The sequence below is a fragment of the Hirundo rustica genome, chromosome 4, assembly GCF_015227805.2.
Source record: "Hirundo rustica isolate bHirRus1 chromosome 4, bHirRus1.pri.v3, whole genome shotgun sequence".
Taxonomy (NCBI): domain Eukaryota; kingdom Metazoa; phylum Chordata; class Aves; order Passeriformes; family Hirundinidae; genus Hirundo; species Hirundo rustica.
This window is the reverse complement of record NC_053453.1, coordinates 9,679,144-9,699,636: the sequence shown is the minus strand read 5'-3', so window position 1 is coordinate 9,699,636 and position 20,493 is coordinate 9,679,144. Positions and strand designations below refer to the sequence as shown.

At 35.7% G+C, this 20,493-nt stretch overlaps 1 protein-coding gene across 6 annotated transcripts in view; it reads right to left on the bottom strand.

The window, feature by feature from the left end:
* Window positions 1-20,493, bottom strand: part of CACNA2D1 (calcium voltage-gated channel auxiliary subunit alpha2delta 1) — a 368,498-nt gene that overhangs the window by 61,509 nt on the left and 286,496 nt on the right. For all 6 annotated transcript variants that reach the window (XM_058420484.1, XM_058420485.1, XM_040063345.2 and 3 more), the window contains exons 11-12: window positions 19,642-19,800; window positions 14,552-14,656 (exon numbers count right to left, since the gene is read on the bottom strand). In XM_058420484.1, coding sequence (XP_058276467.1) covers window positions 14,552-14,656; window positions 19,642-19,800 — 264 coding nt within the window. The remainder of the gene's footprint in view (window positions 1-14,551; window positions 14,657-19,641; window positions 19,801-20,493) is intronic.

Sequence of the window (20,493 nt, the reverse complement as noted above, 5' to 3'; positions counted from 1 at the left end):
GAGTTTATATTGAATAGGTACGCTTCTGAAATAAAAGGACAACACAAAAAGCGTATCATTCTGAATAAAATAATAAAATTGCTCTTTTATTTCCATTATGCATTCTGTCTTCTAAATCCCTTGTAAGTATAGGTTGTAAATCACTTAACAATTTCTGTGTTTTGTGCCATAGGCCAGGGAGATGTAATGCGGTTTTCAAGCTGCCCTTGCTAAAACTGTGAATACATTTTTTCCCTTAGATTTTTTCATCTGGCGACAGAAATTTGAAGATGATTTTGGATTCTGCTGTGAGTTGACTGAGAACAGAAGACATTTATGACTGATTTGAATTGAGAACAGAACTTCAGAGGACAATCTGATAACACAATATACTAATTAGGAAACCACCTAGGATTAGCCGACAGGATACACCAAATATTGAGTGTCACCTAAATTCTGGTTAATAATCCTTCGTGCTGAACTGCTCAGTTCAGGACTTCCAGGGACACAGTCCTGAACCATTTAGATTACAACTGTAAGTGTAAAGTAATTTATATATATATATATATATATATAAAATTTTTCCTCCCCCTAGAAGAGAACTAGAAGTTCTGAGTTTAACAGCAGGGGTAAGACTCACAACCATGTGCTGAAGGACAGTTAAGGGATCCCTTAAGGCATCTTTTATGCATTACATAAAATGGGACATAACCCATTTTTCTTCTCAGGCCGTGAGAGCAAATGGCACAGTGTGGCTCCCATCTCCATGGCTACACCATGGTGCCAGCCTCTCTCTCTGCCTGTCCCTCATCTCAGGTCATCTCAGAGAATTTTTTGGGACTAAGCCCTAGTTCATGCTCGTGTTCGCTGAGCTGAACACTGGCATTGCTACAAGAATTGACAGCCACAAGCCAGGGACTATACTGCTTGGTCTGTTAACAATCACAGTTATGGATAACTGTGGAAACTTCTCCAGCCTGCACCTTGTCCCTGGACCGTTTATGAATATGGACAGAGCTATCTGCTTCACTCCTGCAAGTAAAGCTAATTTTCTTGTGACAGAGCCCTAAGGCTCAGCTTTTCAAAATTACTGGGACAGTGGTGGCTCGAAACTTATAAATGAGAGTTCAGTAGTGGCACAAAAGAGGGATTAGTTCATGATTCTCAGTTTGAGCGCATTCACAACTTCCCCAGCTTTCAATGCCATGCTCAAGAAAGCTCAGAAGTTGGAGATTCAGGCTTTTGTATGTAACTGTCAGGCTGCTGATGCATTTTGCCCTTAATAGCAGTTGGGAAAAAGAAACAGAGATGACCTAAGCAGCAGGTTATGACACCCAGTCAGGTGCCAAGGTTCTGAAGTTTGAAAGGTCTACAACTCAGAAAGCAGGATTCACAATTTCATGTCAAATCAGGAAATAAAAAGAATGGCATCATACACCAGCAGATGTGTGTCAAGCTATATTTTTGACATTTATGACTACATTAAGGTCTGTCCCTTGCTATGGATACTCTCCAAAACTTCGTGTAGACTTGGGGTAACTGGGAAGAAAAACCCACATGAGAAACAATGAGAAGAATAATTTAACTCTCAAATATTTAAATGCAAAGATAATTGCAGGCTGGACATCTTTGAATTTATAGACATGAAGAAAGTATAAATCCATATGATTTGAAAATCCCCTTGACACTATGCAAGTGTTTCCATAAGTGACCCTCTCTACTCTGATTCAGCAAGCATATAACTATGCAAGTGTCCCCTTGAAACAAAAGGAGAAGTCTTTCAACCTAGGCACGTGTTTAAAGAAAAATAGAGCAGGTCCTTGGCAATACTATTTTGGACATTTACCTACAGCAAATAATTTCTTCTAAACTTTCCATGTGTACTTGCAATCTTCCCTATCATTAATATCTTTCATTCACTACAATTCAACCCCAAACTTTAAACTGCGATGTTAGCTTATTAATTCATAGTGTAATTATAGTCTGTGTAATTATAGCCTAATAACAAAAAGAAATAATGACACTCTAAAAATTAGCTCACATTACAGTCTAATGCTAATCCTCCTATCTTAAAATAAAAATTACACTTATTGCATTTCAGGAGATCATTGGAGAATCTCGCTTTCTTTGGATATTGTTCTATACTGATAATATGGGCCCTGAACCATTTAATGTTGTTAATATATCAGGAAAATAGGACCAAGAACACTGATGCATGGTGAAGTTGTAAGCAATTATTCTAGGAAAGGAATTCAAAACTGAGAATTATACCTGAACATGCAACACATACATAATGAAAGGTGCAGGTTCATGGGAGTTCTGATTGCCATGAATCCATGAAATATGTTTTGCTAACTGCACGGTGTTTAAAGAATGACAGAAGGGTTTTGTTTTTTTTCCAGCTTGTTTCAGTCTCTCACAAAGAAAACATATCTGCATGAAAATAGGGATATTTTCTACTGCAGACTAATGGTCAAAATACCACTGTAGTTATACTGAAAAATTTCAGAACTAAGATTCTCACAGAACTAAAACCAATACTCTAATTCAGTCACACTGTTGTACAACTTCTTAGTGCCACCTTGTGGAACCACAGCACCTCGTTCCTTACAGAAGGGCTGCTGTGGGTGCCCCTTCCTCTGCCGCCGCACAGCTACAAGAATCAAAGCATAAATCCCCTGCTGACACCTGCTAATCCACTCCCACTAAATTACTTGAAATTAGATAGAATGGACCACAGATTATGTGATTCTTTAACTCTTTACCTAGTTTAGACATAACCTTTGATGGGCCTCAAGTATCACAGGAGAACAAGCACAGTTTTGTAGGGTCACAGTAACCCAATGTTAGAGTATTACATAATGACAAGGAGACAGTGTCCTCTGTACTGCACAAGTAAAATGAAGTTTTTGATCTCAACATTTTCTAGGTGTGGATGTAATGCTTAAGAGCAACAGTAAGACAGAGAAAGGCTGTACTCCCAAAAACACCAGCAGTACTTCATGCTGATGTGCTTGAATTTTATGTTTGAGAGTTAATTTGCCCATGTCAACCCTGCCAAAAAGTGGGCTTTGGTCCCACTCTCCAGTCTTTAGAGGAATTCTGCCAGCAGAGTGCACATACACACACAGAAATCAAACCACTGCTCCTTCCCTCTTCCCCTTTCTTTGCTGCCACAGGAGCAGTCCCAGCACTTTGTCTGGGAGTGTGCCAGTTGGCAGAGGCCAAAAACCTCTCAGATTTAACTCAGTTAAACCTATAAATTATTGAATAATTGTGGCTAGTGATCTAGCTCGAAGGCTGTGTACACACTGGGTGCTTCTCCCCGGATTTCCATCAGAAGGCTGTCTTCATCACCCCACCCTACCTCACAAATCCCTACCGCACTCAGAAGCATCAGGTGATTGTCTGGCTCCTCATCCTGCCTCCCAGACTTCAGATAGAGAACATACTGGCATCTTTTTAACAATGCATCTGTTGAATGTTTTACTTTGACTAACCAAGTTCTATTTACTCAGTTGGTCTATTTACTTCTTTGGGGAAATTTTCCCTGTTGAAATGAAAAACAATTAAATTCCTCCTTTCCCTAAGCTGCTTCTCTCTGACACTCATCATTTAGCATTCTGTGAAGAAAACATTTTTTTTTTCTGAGAATTCCTTGTAAATTTGGTGGTCCATATCAGGAACCAGACAAGGGAGTTGACAAAGTAATTCCCACTCTACTCTGGATTAAAAGCATTTTAGGCATTTCTTTGATAGTCAAAACAACATTTGGAGGCAGCTGAGCAGCTGGAAAGGACTGGATTAATTAGAGAGATATTTACGGTTCGTATTGTGACACTAAGCCCTCTTTTCTTTTTTCTTTTTTTCTTTTTTCCTTCATTGTCCTTGTAAATCCCAGGGAAGAAGCATTACAAATATCATCCAAGTATTTAAAGGAATATTTCAATATGCCATTTCAAATACTAATTTTAATCACCTACTTTGCCTTCTTCTTTCCCACACAAATAGTCTTGTATAGTTGCCTCCTCAATTTTTACTCCCATTGACTCCACAGTTCTTGCACAGCATGGAAAAGTTACTGAATCTTAACAGTTGCAAATTCCAAACAGTTGTACTAGAAAAGGGAAAAGGGTAGGTGGGAAAAGAAAGGACCCTCAGAAGCCCTCATTTCCAGCAGGATCCATTTACAAGAAGTCTCCCTGTCTGGAATTATGAATTACACAAATTTCATGTCTAATTTCATAATTGGCTGATGCTCACAGGAACATGAAAATTCTAAACAAAAAATGATTCAGTGAGCTTTAGAAAGGGTATGCCACCCCAACAGGTGAGGGGACTTTGTCCATGCTCACATACTGTTTCTTGAAGTCTGACCTGGGAACAGAACGGTATCTTAGAAGGGGAAGATTAAAGGATGGAAATGCTGCAAGTTTGTTTCCCTTTCCCTTTCTAGGTGGAAAAAAACTCCTATCAGCTACTGTACACTGATGGAAACTTAGCAGTGCCAGGTAGGACTGTGCTGAGGGCAGCCTGACCTTGCCTCTGCCTGCAGGTGGGACGTGCCATCACTGACACGAGCAGGCAGTGACGATGCTGCCTGTCAGCAGCCAGCAAGCGCCAGGGCAGGGCTGAGAGAGCGAGGCTGCTGTGCAGTCATGGAACAGAGAACGTCCTTCACAGCTACTCATTAATTCAAGCAGTTCATGCCCGCTCGTTGTGCTTCTTGCCAAGCCACACCTGAAATCTCAGGGCTGTCTATGAGAAGCATTGAATATGTAGGGGCAGCTGCCACCTATCTCATGGGCTGTCAGTGATAAATTTAATCACGACACAGTTCACTCACATGCTGAATGATATGCATTTTCATTTCTTTTCTAATCAGCTAAATAAAAATATTTTTTCAGAAAGGAAATACAAGTGAGTTTCCCCTGCAATCCACAGGTGAAACAGCCTTGAGGGGTGGGGTGTCTATAGCCTTGGTGTATTGAATAGTTTGTACCAGAATGTTCTTAGTAAATTTAGATTTAAATTTTGCATTCTTAATGGCTGAAAGAGCAGAGAAAATGTACTCTAATAAATAACACTTTATGTGGCAAGGTTTCTCAGTCTATAATGTGGTATAAATTAATTTTAATAATTTCTGTCAAAGTCTTTTTTTTTTTTTTTTTAATAAATAAGGAAAAAAGAGGTCTTCATCCCTCCTAGAAATATGCCTCTTACAGAGAAATTTATTATAGACAAAACATTGCCTTAGAGGGTTGGTCTTTGTTTTTTGTTTTCAAATGAAATAGAATCTACAGACTAAGTTTGCAACTAAAAGCATTGAGGTTATTTATTTTCCTGTCTACATGTAGGATTGAGAACACAATATTGTCAGACTGCATTGTACAATTCAAAGTGATGACTTCAAAAAAGGACTTGCAAATAAACAAAATTCTTCCCTGTTAAAAAAAAAAAAATCCATAAAAATAAATTTAGAATTACTAAAAAAAAAAAAAACACCACACATATGAAACTTGCACTCCAGGTTCTGTGGTCATTATGAATTAGATGTTTTTGTTTTCATGTGATTTAGGAAGAGATTATGAAGGACAGAATTCCCATCCAAGCCTCAGTAAACACTGAATACATTACTTTGAATTCAATACAAAGCTAACATGCATATGAGTACAACCGAAACTACTGACTTCAAATAGAAGTCGAATATAGAAATAGAGGAATGGAAACACATAATAGCATAAGAATTCAAAGACTGGGTATAGGAACTGATTCTCTTCTAAAAAAAAAAAAAAAAAAAGATTTTTTAATTTGAGGTTTTTTTCTCTACTTTTTAGGCCTAAGTCCTACAAAAATGTTTCTGAAAACCTCAAAATAATTAGAAGTTCATACTTCCCTAACCACGCAAGTACAAGATTGCAAAGTCAGTTTCTTATTCTTCTGTTAAAGGCAACCTATTCTTATAGCACATTCAATTCTGCATATTAAATTCCATCCTGTACCAAGCAAAAGATTTGAGAATGTGACTGTGCTTCCTGGAGATACAACTGAGCAGGTTCTAGCCTTTTCTTTGAGAATAAGCCGGATTCTGAATCCAAGTCACTTTCTAAGTACAGACTGAGGTATTTTCTATTTACCAGCATACTCATTCCCTACTTGTAAGATGACTTTTTTCCTTGCATTTTTTTCAAAAAAAAAAGTGGGTTTTTTGTTTTTTCTTTTTTAATTTCCCCAAAATGCTTTAGAAAATACCTTCTAAGTGACATTTAGATGTTCTTACCCTGGATTAGCCTTCTTAAACAGAGCTCCTCCATCGCTTGTGCTGATGTTCTCTCCTAAAAAGCACCCCCTCCTTTACAGCATCTGCATCAATCTAATAATCTACACTGAAATTGCACAAGGTTACTACTAGTCTAGTTGGAATGTACAGTTCCCCTACACTTGCACTCTAACTTCTCATTTCACATCCTTTTCCCCTGTTATGCTTCTTCCATGTATAAGCAAATACTTCTTCCTATCCAAATGGACTGTAACTTTATTTTTTTAAATTTTTATTTCCTTCTTAACCTGTCATCTGTTTAGGCTGCTGCATTCAGCTTGTGGCACCATCTGTTTGTTTCAGCTGCTCCCTTATTCTCTTGCCACCTAAAGAGATTTCTGTTCTGCACCTTCCCTGTTGGAGCTCAGCTATAAACTCTCTTTTCTGTCCACTTTTTCCACCTGTGCCTGTGCATTTGTAAACCTTTCCATCAACGAGCAGACACATCCTCAACACCCACCTAGGAGGTGGCCTAAGTAGCATTTAGAAACAAAAATTTCTATCAAGTTTTAGAGTCACTAAGTATTAGTTAGATATTTTTAAAATATTATTCAGTTGTGCTACCTTTAGCTACATTGTGTATTTTCTTAAGTGGACAAATTCTGCAGTTTCTTCCCAGAAAAATGCATTTTTAAACAGATGTTGTAAGTTAATCTTTGGAAAAGTCTAGACTCAGTGATCATACAAATGTCAGGACTATGTCAGGATGACCAATTTTACATAAAAGCATCTCTTAATCTTCATAATCATATTATATTTTTTTCTTGCTTTCTTTTTGGCATCTCTATCTGCAGAAAACAATTCTTAATTTTTAAATTTTCTTCACTCTTTTCATTTTTAAATTAAGGGGAAATGTGAGCCTCTCTTATGTGTCTTTTACAGTAAAACAACTTAAATCTTCTCTGTCTCTGTTCTCTGTAACTGACCCATCACAGTCAGTTTTTACTTACTTACTGAACTTCCCCTAAGAAGCACCAGCAGGTAATGGAACAATTACTTTTAACTGTAAATATATAAGGTCATGCAGATAAAACTTATAATGTGAGATATAATTACTGAATATCTTGTAGCAAGTTAGGAAAATTTCTTATTCTAGAAGATGCCAAGAACAGTTAATTTATTTTTGAATTTTAAGGTAGAATTATCTATAAATCTAGGAGAAAGAAAATACTTTGAGTGACAGATCAAGAAGTGATTTTTATTACAAGGAAAGGAAGGTTTCGTAGCAGTAAAAAAAATATAACAGACTCCAACACACACAGAGAATTAGCTAGCTGAGTGAGTAACGTAGGAAGATAATCTAAAGAATGAAGGATTAAAAGAAAAATGGCAATTCAGGAAAAAGAAAACATGAAGTATTCAAGAAGAAACAGCTTAATGTAATGTAGGACTAAAAATTCTTGGAAAATCAAGCACAGATACTGAAACTGAAGATGAACTGTTAAAACAACCCCAACAAAACTTACAATCAAAAAACCCCAAACATCTAGGGAAAAAGGATTCAGAATAAAGCAAAACCCAAATACAGTTCAACAATATAACACAGTTGCAAAATTGTAACTTATACTCTTTGATATATTTACCCAAGTGCTGACATGCATAAGAAAAAAATAAAATCATCTGTTCTCTTGATACCACTTAAGTTTCTCTCACTATTCAAGAATGACGAAGTGCTTTTATACACAAAAGGTGTGTAAAGAATAAAGAACAAGTATAATCTCAGATACACATTTGATGAATCTGAAGGAAATTAGCTCGTTTAGTTGAAAAGACCAAAGCTGGATAAGCCAGCTTGGATGAACATTTAAAGATAGAAACTGTTGCCTTAAATGGAAGGGATACTATTATGATATGAATTAGTTGATCTTATTAAAGAATGTAAAATGAAAAGAAAAAAAAAAAAAGAAACCCTAAACCCTCTAAGCCTACTTTGTCTTAAGGAAATCTAGGAAATCTTTCTAAACAGGTAGCTGTTGAAAGAGAAGAATGTAAATACCTAAGGAAGCTGTGGAGCTGGATACTTTAAAGAAGAGGTTACATAAACATCATTAGGCATGGCCTAGGTATTAAAAGTCTCCTTGCTGGAAGTCCCAGACTTCCAATTCTTGAATTACAGAAGAACATAATCAAATCACAAGCCATTTCACAGCAATTTCAAATTCACAGGAATGAATGTACAGTAAATATATGGGGAGGCTGAGACAGGATGGACCCTCCGATGTCTAGCCTCAGCCAGCTATGTCATATGTAGCATTTTGTTTATATAAATAAGCAAAATGCAGTCTGAATCTCTTGCATTTGTCCCAAAACAAACATAATGTGCTTTCTATATTAGCTGATATTCTATCCTTGTTGCCTTGATTAATCATTTTATGCCATCTGCAGCATCAACCTCAGTGTGATGCACTGAATCAATCGCTATTACTACAGTGTTTGCAACTGAAGATTAACAAAAATAGAAATATCAAATAGCGTCCTCCATGCCAAATTTGAAGGAAACAAGCTGCCAGTTGGGTTTTATGTAACAGATACATATGACTTTATTAAAACCGATAAGATTACTTTTCAACAAAGCTATATTAAAACTTTCATTATTCCTCTGCAGTTCTCAACACTTGCACGTGGATTTTTATCTTGCACGGCAGATAAAAATGCCATGTGGCAACCCAGAGTTATGCTCATAATGAAACAGCAGCATAAAGAGAAAGTCAGATCAACAAAGAGATGTGTGTGCAGATGCATGCAGGAAAAAGTTCTGCAAGCAGATCTTCCCAGAAGAACCCCCCTCAGACCCACTGCACTTTCTGCTGCACCTCTCAGTCTGCAGCAACCTCACCCAGGTGTCCACACACAGAACAACAGCACAGGGGATGTGATGGCTGAATGGAAAAGTGAAAAAAGTAGGAAAAACATAATAGATATTACTTCCTTATTGAAGTGTCCAAGAAAGGCTTGGGGATGTTTGGTGATGTCTTAAGATAAAGGGGTCAGTGAAAGATAGTGTAGGAAAGATGGGCAGACTGTTGTACTCCAAGAGCATTGCCAGGGCATGGACACACGGTAGCCTAGAAGGATAGCTGAGAAGATGACTGTTGAAAGAACAGTGTATAGATATTTTTGAAAATGAGTATCTTAAAAAACTCTGAACTCAGATTCCTAGTGGGAAAACAACTTCACAATCATCAAGTAATTGTGGTTCAAAATCTAAGTTTATGGGGAAAAAAATGTGTGCCTAATATTGTACTGAAAAAGAAGAAAACCACCAACCTCCCCCCCAACTATTACTGCATGAATTTATAGACTCGAGATTTACATAGCTTAATATTGTGCAGCTTGACTGTTACTGAAGCATATTTGGGTAACGAGTGTCAAAGGAGGGAGGCTGCTGATATGGTATATTTAAATTCATTATTGTAGTGGAATTAATTCATATTAAGAATCCAGAAACTGGGACAGTAGGTATATTGCAAGCCCTTAATTAATAAGCAAAACTAAGAGGTTAAAAAAAAAAAAAAAAGGTAATTTGCCTTTAGAATAAGATGATGCTTCTGTGAATACTCTCTAATAACAGTTTCCACTTTTTACTTTGAAAGAAAAAGTAATGGATTATGGAATTTTTAAATTCTGACCCAAGTTTCACCCAGAATATTTTAGGTTTACCATTTGTGCATATCATGGAACACACAATAAACTATAATTAACAGTTGGAAGGTGACACATTCTTAAGGCAGAAATTATTAGGAAAAGGGCCGAGGAGCCAGTTTAACCAGCTTGCTGAAGCTTTGTTCAAGTGTTAATATAATTACTTTGTGTTATATTCTGTGTCACAAGCCTACCACACACTCAGAAATGCAAAACCTGTTGGGATACACTCTGACATCTGTTCAGCTCTATTCAAAGCTGACACTAGTGCTGGGGAAGATGCTGTTTCAATTTTAAGATCTGTAAGTGACCATACAAAGCTACATTTGGTCAGTGATCCCTGAATTCCACGGTGACCCAAAGTGGAAATGTCATGGGTTTTTTGATGGTCCTTTGAATTCAGGACCAACACTCACCTAGAGCAATACATACACCACTGCCTAAATTAACTTAGTTTTGATTTTAGTTTTATTGACTCGCAGTTATGCACTAATGGATTGAAATCAAAAAAAGAAAATGGTTCCCTCCACTGGTAATGACGGTAGGAGGCTTGATTTTTTTTTTTTTTTTTTAAATTTTTTTTTTTTTTTTAAATGAAAGCTTTACAAGTTCTTTCTCATAAATATTTCATTTCATCACTTTATTGACATGCTGAATGTGTCTCATTTGGAAGAAGCCAGTGGCAGCTGTAAGTTTCCCAGTGGAGTTCTGGCACGCTGGAGCCTTCTCTCATAGGATCTCTACCACTGTAGCAATTCTATGCCCATCACATACAGATATTCTTAATAGAACTGAATGTTGGAAAACTTCCTTTCATCTTATGATACTTCCAGAAAAATCTAGAAAAATGAGGTTGTACTAATTATGCCAGATAATTCTGTGAGAATATCTGTAATGTCTTATGTCTATAAGACCCTATTTATAGTTCTGCTCCTGCCTGAGGGGTCTGACTAATCCTGCCTCTGTGTGTCAGGTCAGTTCATCCCACCCACACAAACCTCTTCCATTCTCCAAAACCTTAAACTAAAAGTACATGAGGTATGTTTAAGGTCATTTCCTCAACATAAGTTGAGCAATCTTTCCAAATACAGATTCCAAGGGGAAAATTTGCCCCAAAGATCTGTGGTTTTCTATTTTAAACCTGAATACAAAATTCTCACGATCAACGCCTACGGGGTATACATTTCAATTAAATTTATATTGCTATCTTCGGTGAAGACATCTGTAGGAGGAGTGCAAATAAAATGAAATTTAGCACCCTCCTTCCTGAAATTTAGAGCATGTGTGGTATTTTACACATTTAATGTGAGTGCCCCAAATGTCACCATAAAGGTAAACATGCCAGGTTTTAAATATCAGGCGCAGCATGTAGTTGCAATATGTGACAATAAAATCTGGCTTTATAAAGGGAAAAAGGCATGCAAAGGTGAAACACAACTGTGATTTTCCTCTTCAAACAGATAAAATGTTCCTCCCCAAATCTGTGTTACATAAGCTTTATAATAACTGTCCTACTTGCACTGTAAATTGTTATTTATACAGACAGAAAACTATTTTAAATATATCTGTACGCTATTTCAAACAGATTAAGACTTCAAATTTAAAAGGAATACTTTTCAGCCTCTAGATTCTAGGCTGCCTTTTTAGTAGTTTTCAAGTGTTTATTGCATTATTTCATTTAACTTGAAGGTTGCACCAATGACACTGCAAACAATCATGTTATTTGATGGGCTAAAACTGAAGTTTCTTTCATGGCATGGATTTATAAATTAACTGACATGAAAAAGAAAATACTTATAAAGCTGAAGAAATTTTACATCAGGAAGATGTAAACAAAGATTAATAGATTTGAATAAATGGTCTTTTGTTAGTACAAGAAAAAGAAAGTATAAAACTCATTGGTGCCTAAATGGCTGACTGTGACATAAGACAATAAAGACTCATCTCTTAAATGCTTTATGCAAAACACAAAGACGGGTGGTCAAATAAATGCAGAGCAGGCAAGAAGTTACATATGCTGATACATATTTATGCCCTGAGCTGCTTCTACTGTAAAACACAGAAAACTCTTTAACACCTTATATTGAATAGTCCCTCTACAAATGATAAATATCAACAAAGTCTGAAATTCACTGGATATTTATGAACTAAATTATAAATTAACTGCAATAAAGACAATAGAAACTACACCCACATATCTTTAAAGTCTCATCATTTAATATAAGAAAGCAGCCTACTTTGCAATCTAAGAAGGTAACACAATATTAGTGATTATGACCTACCAAGATTAAAAGTGTATGTGCATTTTTAATGTTGGAATGTGTCCACCAATTATGCAATTCTCTACTGATAATGAACTAACATTGTTACATACTGAGGCAACAACAAAAGAGCTCACATGTCATTATTCTGGAATCAAGTGTAGCTTTACTAAGGAGAGCATTATCACAAGCATATTTTTTTAATAAAACTTATTTCTTAAAACATTAGAATGTTATGAAAGATGTTGGAAGATTTCATTGTAACACCTCAAAAAGAATTTACTGGTCCAGTCTCATTAGATGTTCCCCAACCATAAATTTCCCTTCAACACTACATTGTTACTGATTGAAAGTGATAAGGGGAAAGCAAATGGTTCTTCAAATTACACCTGCATAAACTTGGTACTGCAATGTCACCTTGGAGAAAACCAGTTAGGACTGGTATCTAGCACCCCAGTGCTTCATTAGACAAGTGACAAAATGTAAGTGTTTACTAAGATTCAAACTTGTAGATGCATAGACCACAAACAAGTGTAGAAAAGTGCCTTGCATTGCATTGGCAATGCATTAAATTACATACTATTTTATATACTGACACATAGTGACCAATATCACCATTATACATTTGCTGTATACAATAAAACCCCCAAGTCTTCCTTCACAAGAGATAATAAGAAAATTACTGTGTATAGTATTTTATATATTACAGTATACATTAACCCATCCCAACCTGTGGCAGTGAAAATTTACAGTATTAAATGATGCAGTAAAATAACCATTTAAAATTAGTAAATCCTACTTTTCATGTAATATACTTCACAGAATTATCAACCATCAGGAATAATGTGATTAGGATCACAAATCTTGGCACTCCAAATCTTTTTTGTTGTTGGGACTGAATATTTTACTACACTTTCCTCCTAACATGGCAAATTAAAAAAAAAAAAAAAAAAAGAATCATACATCTTCCCCCTTTTGGATGTATTTCCTATCGCTGATGGCTATTGTTGTAATGTGATAAAAGCTACCACATCCAAATTTGAAAAGGAATCTCTGCATATATTTTCAGAGTACAGCCATGTGTGTCACAAAAGGATACAAATTCCATTCCTCTGATTGCTGGTTTAAAAAGTACTTTCAACCCAGACACAGAGATTAACTAAACCCCACCATATCATTCCATGTGAAGCACTACTGTAAAGCAGCCACAAAATGATTATTCAAGGTCAGTGATTGAATCACTGGTCAAGACACAAATTGAGAACTGTATTTCCAGCTCCACTTTTGAAAGAATTAATTCAAACATGTGAGGATTTTCAACTAAACACTTCCACTGCTTCATGCATATACATCCATGGCAACTGTCAAAGCGCCTTGATGAATCACATTCTAACTTCCAGCAGGTTTTTGGGAAACAAAACAAAAAACAACTCACAAAACCCCACAGATGTAGGCACATCCCCAGGCACTAGAAAAGGTAAATGCTCAGTTGCAGTGTGAATCCAGCTCATGTTCTATTTCTATTTAGAATGTGATTAATCTTCTTTTAATAATAAGTAATAGTTTGCACTGAAATTTAGCAGGAAACAACCTACTTTTCTGCAACTGCAGAAAAACATTGCAACTGCAATATTTCATGCACACACTCCTGCATTTTTAAATCTTTAAGTATGCAAAAACCAGACCAGAAATTCGATTAGATTCAAAAATTAAATCCAAAACCAGCACAGCTAATAATCCAATTTAATCTAAACAACAACTCATCCAGGGATTCTCACGTCAAACCCATAATTCTGCTTGAACCAGAGATCAAATTTCATCAGCAGAAAGCCATCCCACTTCTTGCTAAGACATTCAAAGGTGTAATTAGCCTCACTGGGAAAAATGTGGGTTTGTTACAGCCCAAATCTGTTCAAATTCAGATTCTAAGCTTGAGTTCTCATTTTGCCTTTGCCACATAGAAGATATTTGCAGTGAGGAGACAGAGATACACATATATATCCTTTCATTTAACTAGCTATGTTTCTGCTGGAAAATTCAGAGATTACACTAATGCAAGAAAAGTGTCAATAGAAAGTTGAGTTCTTTATGGCTTACAGTACGCTTCTGCATCACTTGAGACCAGCAAGTCACAAAGTGTAAAACCTTAAATATACCTTTTATGATTTTTCAAATAAATAATAGATTGAAAAAGCTTTAAGTTTCCTAAGGATCAATACTAGTAATTAAAAAACAAACAAACAAACAAACAACTTTATACATACACTGAATCCTCTTTCACTTCCATATTTAAATGTTTCTCTTTATGCTTTTGTATTTAATACAGTAATTTTTTTCATATATCACTTACTTTTTTGTCTTCATTATATTTGTGGAAAATTTCTTGTGCTCTTTCTTCACCACCATCTGTAAACAGCATAATAATCTTATTGCAGTTAGCTCTGGAGACACTGTGCTGTAGGAGATACAAACAGAAGAGTTTTTATATTTCAGGCTATAAAGAATAACAACGGTTATCTGATGGCTTTTAAAGCTACACACTTACTACTTTTATATGGTAATGTCAAAATATAAAAAATGCTTTAGAATTTCCTTCAATACCCCCTTCTGAGCAAAAAAAACCAAAATAAATCAAATCCACTTTTCTCTTCCATGATACTTAAATACGAGTCACTTCAGATCTGGCCCAACAGAACAGGAATTTGGTAGTTCTTTCACCTCCACAAGCACGAGGAGAGCTCTTTAGCTCTTATCACATCAACCCCAGTGTTTCTCGACAGATGGACTGCATGAGACTTGCACAGTGAGGATCTCTAAATATTCTTACTCTTCTCTTTTTTCATCCTTGCTTTTTTTCCCCTTATCATTATTTTCCTTGTGGGAATTGGGGAACAATGGAACTGTAATAAATTACTGAACATGTTTCTTTTTTTCCTGTTGGACTCCTATTCACAAAAACTTTCCAGCTCACTGACTGCTTGAATAAAAACTCTGTTGATTAAAGTGTCCTATAGGATATCCACCTTATAAGGTTTGAAATATTTTTGTCACATTTCCTTAAAATGAGCTTCATCTTCCAAATCTTTATTTCTTTCATGTTGTGTTTTTTTTGTTTTTGTTTTTTTTTTTTTAACCAATAATACTCTCAAGCAAATAGCTAATCTTTAGGAAAGTATTGTAGCATAAGGTCTACGTAATATATTGTACCCAAGATATGACTACCTAGATTATTAAAATCTCTCTATCATCACCTTTTCCAATTATGTTGCATCTCAGAGATGAAAAACAGAGCATGTTCCATCATTTCTGGAGAGCAAGTCTGAAATAGAATTAAAAAGAAGCCCCTCTGACTCCTAATTCATCAAAGTAACTAGTAAAGCCCCAGAGAAAAGCAGCGTGTTTTGCAAAGAAATAAAAATATTGTTCCACAACCAGATCAATAGAGGTGAACATCAATTTTGGCTCCTCTTTCTTTATTCTGTAAAAGTTAAGAATCTAGTCCAAGAAAATTGTTTTTCACTTTCGCAGCCATTCCTTGCCCTTTGTGTTGCAAACAAATGGTCGCAGTCAGACACACCTCGGTACTTCTGAGCAGCTGGACATGACAGAGTAAAACCCTTAGAGATCCAGTGAAACAAATTCAACTTCTCCTTCCACAAGCCTGAATTTTGCTGTAGGAATTTACACTAGAGTCAGGAAGATAAACAGAAGAGTTGTCCTAGCAATGCCCCCAGTTTCCCTCTGCTCTATTCTTTGTGGCTAGAGAGTGATTGTCACCAGGCTGGTCAGGTGTGATGATCCCACTCCCCTCTGCCACTTTTCACTTAGACTCACTGGTCTAATTCCTCTACAATATTCAGTGAAGGATTAGTTATTTTCTTACCATTTCTACTTTCAAAATTAATATTTTTTTGGGAAAAAAAAAAAAAAATAAAAAAAGGAAATCAAGCCTAAAGAATCAAGCCCAAAGATTCCGTTAGATGTAACAACATATAAAACCTGCTTGAAATCAATACCCTCTCTCCAACCTCATCAGCACGCTGTGTTTCAGTTGGAATTAAATAATTTATGTCCATTTTTCGCTTCTGAAATATAACTTGCAAGATACTGCTTTGGGCTGCAATTCTCTCGATATTAAAAAAGTAATAAAAGTAGGGTTGGAAACCTCATAAATAAAGAAATTCACCTACATTTACAGTGATTTAATATATAGACCAAAATAAGATCAGAAGGACAAGGAAGGGGACCAAAATTTCCTCATATTATGGAACTTTTTGAGGGATTTTTGAAAGAAGAACTACTATGAACAATGGGAACTTGAGCTAGGCTTTGCTTTAACCGACTAAAGCAGGATTTTTCTGTGGCTTACTTAGTATATGCTTACACAGCATCAGAAGAAAGCAGTTTTCTCTTATCTCCTCATACTTACCAAAGGGCATTTACTTACACTACATTATTAAGATATTAGTCATGTCAAAGAAAAAAAAAAAAAATCAAGATTTTAGCCTACAAATATTATTGGAAACTGAACAGGAATAAACTCAAATCATATGACATTACCCCATCCCTGGAACTGTTGAAGGCCAGGCTGGATAGAGCTCTGAGCACCCTGGTCTAGTGAAAGATGCCCCTGTCCATGGTAGGGGGTGTTGGAACCAGATGATCTTTAAGGAATTTAAAACACATCTTCTTCCCCCCACCCCCACTCCTTTGGTCTAGAATGGAGAGATACTGGCTCAGGGAGCGAATCCATAATAGATTGTGAAAAGCTGATGCTGTAATTTCATCATTTTTCTGAGTCATTTGCCATTGTTATACAATGGGCCACAGCTCAATGGGAAGGTGTTGTCTATCCAGGACAAGAAACAGCTTCCAAGCTTAAACCACAAAAGAATACAAGTGGCATTGGGCTATGTACTAATTTTTAGGTCTCTCTTCTATTTGATACAGGCCTTATCTTTTTCTTTCAAACAGGCAAGCAAGACATGATCCATTTTACACTGCATCTAAAATGGCTTTTGTTTTATACAAGTTTCAAATATTTAAAATTAACTAAGTGACAGGTTAAAATTATGTCTTGTGACATCACACTTTAGGAATTCATTTTTCACTATTTTTTCTTTAAGAATCCATAGATGTTACAGTATAAGTGAAAAAACGATCCTGAACTGCTGAAGCTGAAGTATTATGTTTTTCACAGAAGCAAGTTAATGTAACAATAAATAATAGGAAATCACTGTCTTGAAAATATGGAATCCAGATTACTGTTAATCACACAAATTATTATGTTGAAAAGCCCGAAGTGTCTATTTCCATTTAGGAACAGATCAGACAGCAATTTTTTCATGGTACCAACTTACTTATTACTTTGGTACAACTTACAAATTACTTTGGTATATTGGAATATTTTTTGAAATTATTGTCATCTAGAAACAGCGCCCACAAAATTATTTTGAAAATTTGAGCAATGCTGCATTTATATGGGCCTTAAAGCAAGTGAACTATTTGAATTCATAAATATACAACTGGAAACTATTCCAAAGCATATTTTTTATTATTTATTTGAGCCTGTATTATACCACCATATTATAATGTCTTGTAATCAGAGTCTTGGGCTAAACCCAGCCCTTTATTCTTCCTGCTAAATGGATTTGGCAATATTTGGAGAGGATTACTATATATCCAGAACCTTGTGCAATCCAAAATGTCCAGCAATAACTTCCAATCTTGTAGAGATTATGTGAGGCTAATGACATTTCTGCCTCCAGCTACAAAATGGATGATCCCACTTTAACACTGATCTCCAATTATTTTTTAAGTAATACTTTAGTCCTACAAAAAAAAAAACATTTGAGACTTCCTCTGTGTTCAGCTTTTCTTACTGTTGCCTGTACACAAAGTATGTATCTAGTGCTGCAAAAAATGTAATCCATAATTTAAATCAAATATAAATGCAATGAGGAACATATTTGGCAGAATTTCTTGTCTTCCTGGTTCCCCCTGCATAAGATGTCAACAGGTCCAGAAAAGAGGAAAATGCCATCCAGCCTTGTCCAAAATGCCCAACAGATTTCAAAGTATTTTTTATGGTTTTTATACTACCATCAGCAGAGGACACCCACTCATTTCCCCACCAGACCCCTCTGCTAATGTAAATAGTGGTCTACTGAGAAAATTCCCATGAAAACACTGATTTTCTGTTCCTTCATCAAAATTTAACAAGGTTAGAATTTTTTACATCAGATCTAGTTTTAAACTGCAAATACAATGTCAGTGAACTGTCCTGAAGATCAGACTCTGGCAGATCAGGAAAAACAAAAACAAAGCCCAAACTGACCCTTCCTCCCCCACAACTCCCCAAAAAGCCCAAACCAAAACCAAACCAAACCAAACCAAGCCAAAAATGAAACACAGAAAGCAGTAAGGATAAGAATATGTTTCTCCCTTGTTAACTTACCTGCTGTAAAGTGATACAGCTTTATTTAAGGTTTAAGATACAATATGCCTACTTCAGGAAGGTGAGAAGTAGAACAATTTTTGTTAAATAACTATGTGAACCATTTAAAATTTACTAATAAACACCACACATGTGTTATAAATGGGAAACATTGCTATTCCAAAAGCTAGTCTGGGTGAAAATTAGAAAGTGCAATGTATTTAAAACACGGAAATTATGCATTTAATTTTTGAGAAAATTATTCTTTTTATACATGAGAAAGATAAAGGAATTAGAACAGTGTCAGTGAGTGAATACTATTTTTAAGCCTAATCAGGTGCCTAGTATTCCTCTATTAACTAACTCATTTCCTCTCCTCTGTCTTGCTCAAACCATGGACTTCTAATAAGCGTGAAATTGTAGGTTAACTAAGCACTGCTAGGAGATGATGTGGTAAAATTGAAATAATAGCACAGTAACACAGATCTTTCCATTTTAAAATTAATGTCAAGTCAACCAGTACCACAAGCATGTGTCAACTGTGAATCACATGTTAAATGGAACACCAGCTGAATGAATCAAGTAAAACAGCGCAACAGATTGAAAATGAAATTAACTCCAAAGTCTTAGCCACCTGCTGGGGAACCTGTAATGAAAAAACCAAACCAAACCAAACCAAACCAAACCAAACCAAACCAAAACCAAAACCAAACCAAACCAAACAAAAACAAAAACAAAACAAAAAAAACCCCAAACAAACAAAAAAACCCACAAAACAAAACAAAAACAACAAAAAAACAAAACAAAACAAACAAAAAAACAACCCACCAAAAAAAACCCAAAACAAAACAAACCCACTGAAACACTGTTGGGACAAATTTACTTGCTATATATAGGTTTGCACTCCTACCGCTTAGTTACACAATGAAGGAGCATGCAGTGGCCATCTGAACATTCCTGTTCTTCTGCACTTGATAGCAGAGAGATCTTACTTAAATACTTACATTTAGCAGCTGTTCAAAAGCGTAGCTAAAGCCTTTTTTGTAATCCGTGATTCCTTTAGCAGAGATTTTATAGACAGCTTCTTTCAGTTTCTTCTTGTTCCTCACATTAGCTTGGACAAGATGATTAAAGCAACTTACATTCTGAGCATTATTATTAAACTGCAAAATAAATAGAAACAGTATTAAAGACAGTTAATTTTCTTTTCTGCGTACTGTAGCAGTAAAGATTTATGTTTTCTGGATCTTCGTGAGAAAAAGAATGTCAAACCTAGATTTTAATTTCCACTATGCTGAGAGCAACTATTAGTGAACTGGAGATTACAAAATGAGACTATATATTTAAAAAACCAGGTATTTGATGCTTCACTGTGTGGCAACCAAAAAACCCATATACTATAGTGGAAAAATTCCCACAAATTTTGTTTCAAGTTTACATAAAGAAATAAAACTTGGAAATGCAGAGCTGAGGAAATTAAAAAAAAAAATAAAAAAATTACTTTTTTTAAGCCCCTGAAAAATATTGTTTGAGTTATAAGGTGACTTCCAAATTGCGTGAATTAGTTTGGTGGTTTACAATGTAAGTTCCAGGTCAGATTCAATTGCTATATATAACAAAATACACTCTTGGAAGCACAGCAGAGTATAGCTGCAAATACGAGAATACTGATGATAGCAATAGAGATTTGTGTCTTGGGAACACACATACTTCTGCTGTCTTACTCACATATACATAAAGACTATTCCCTGAAAAGTAATTTATATGATATTCTGACATTATGTAAAAACATGCACAGAATTTTTTTAAGTGCAAAATCTTGTCTGCACAAGTGGAAATCAGTTTAAGATTGCTTT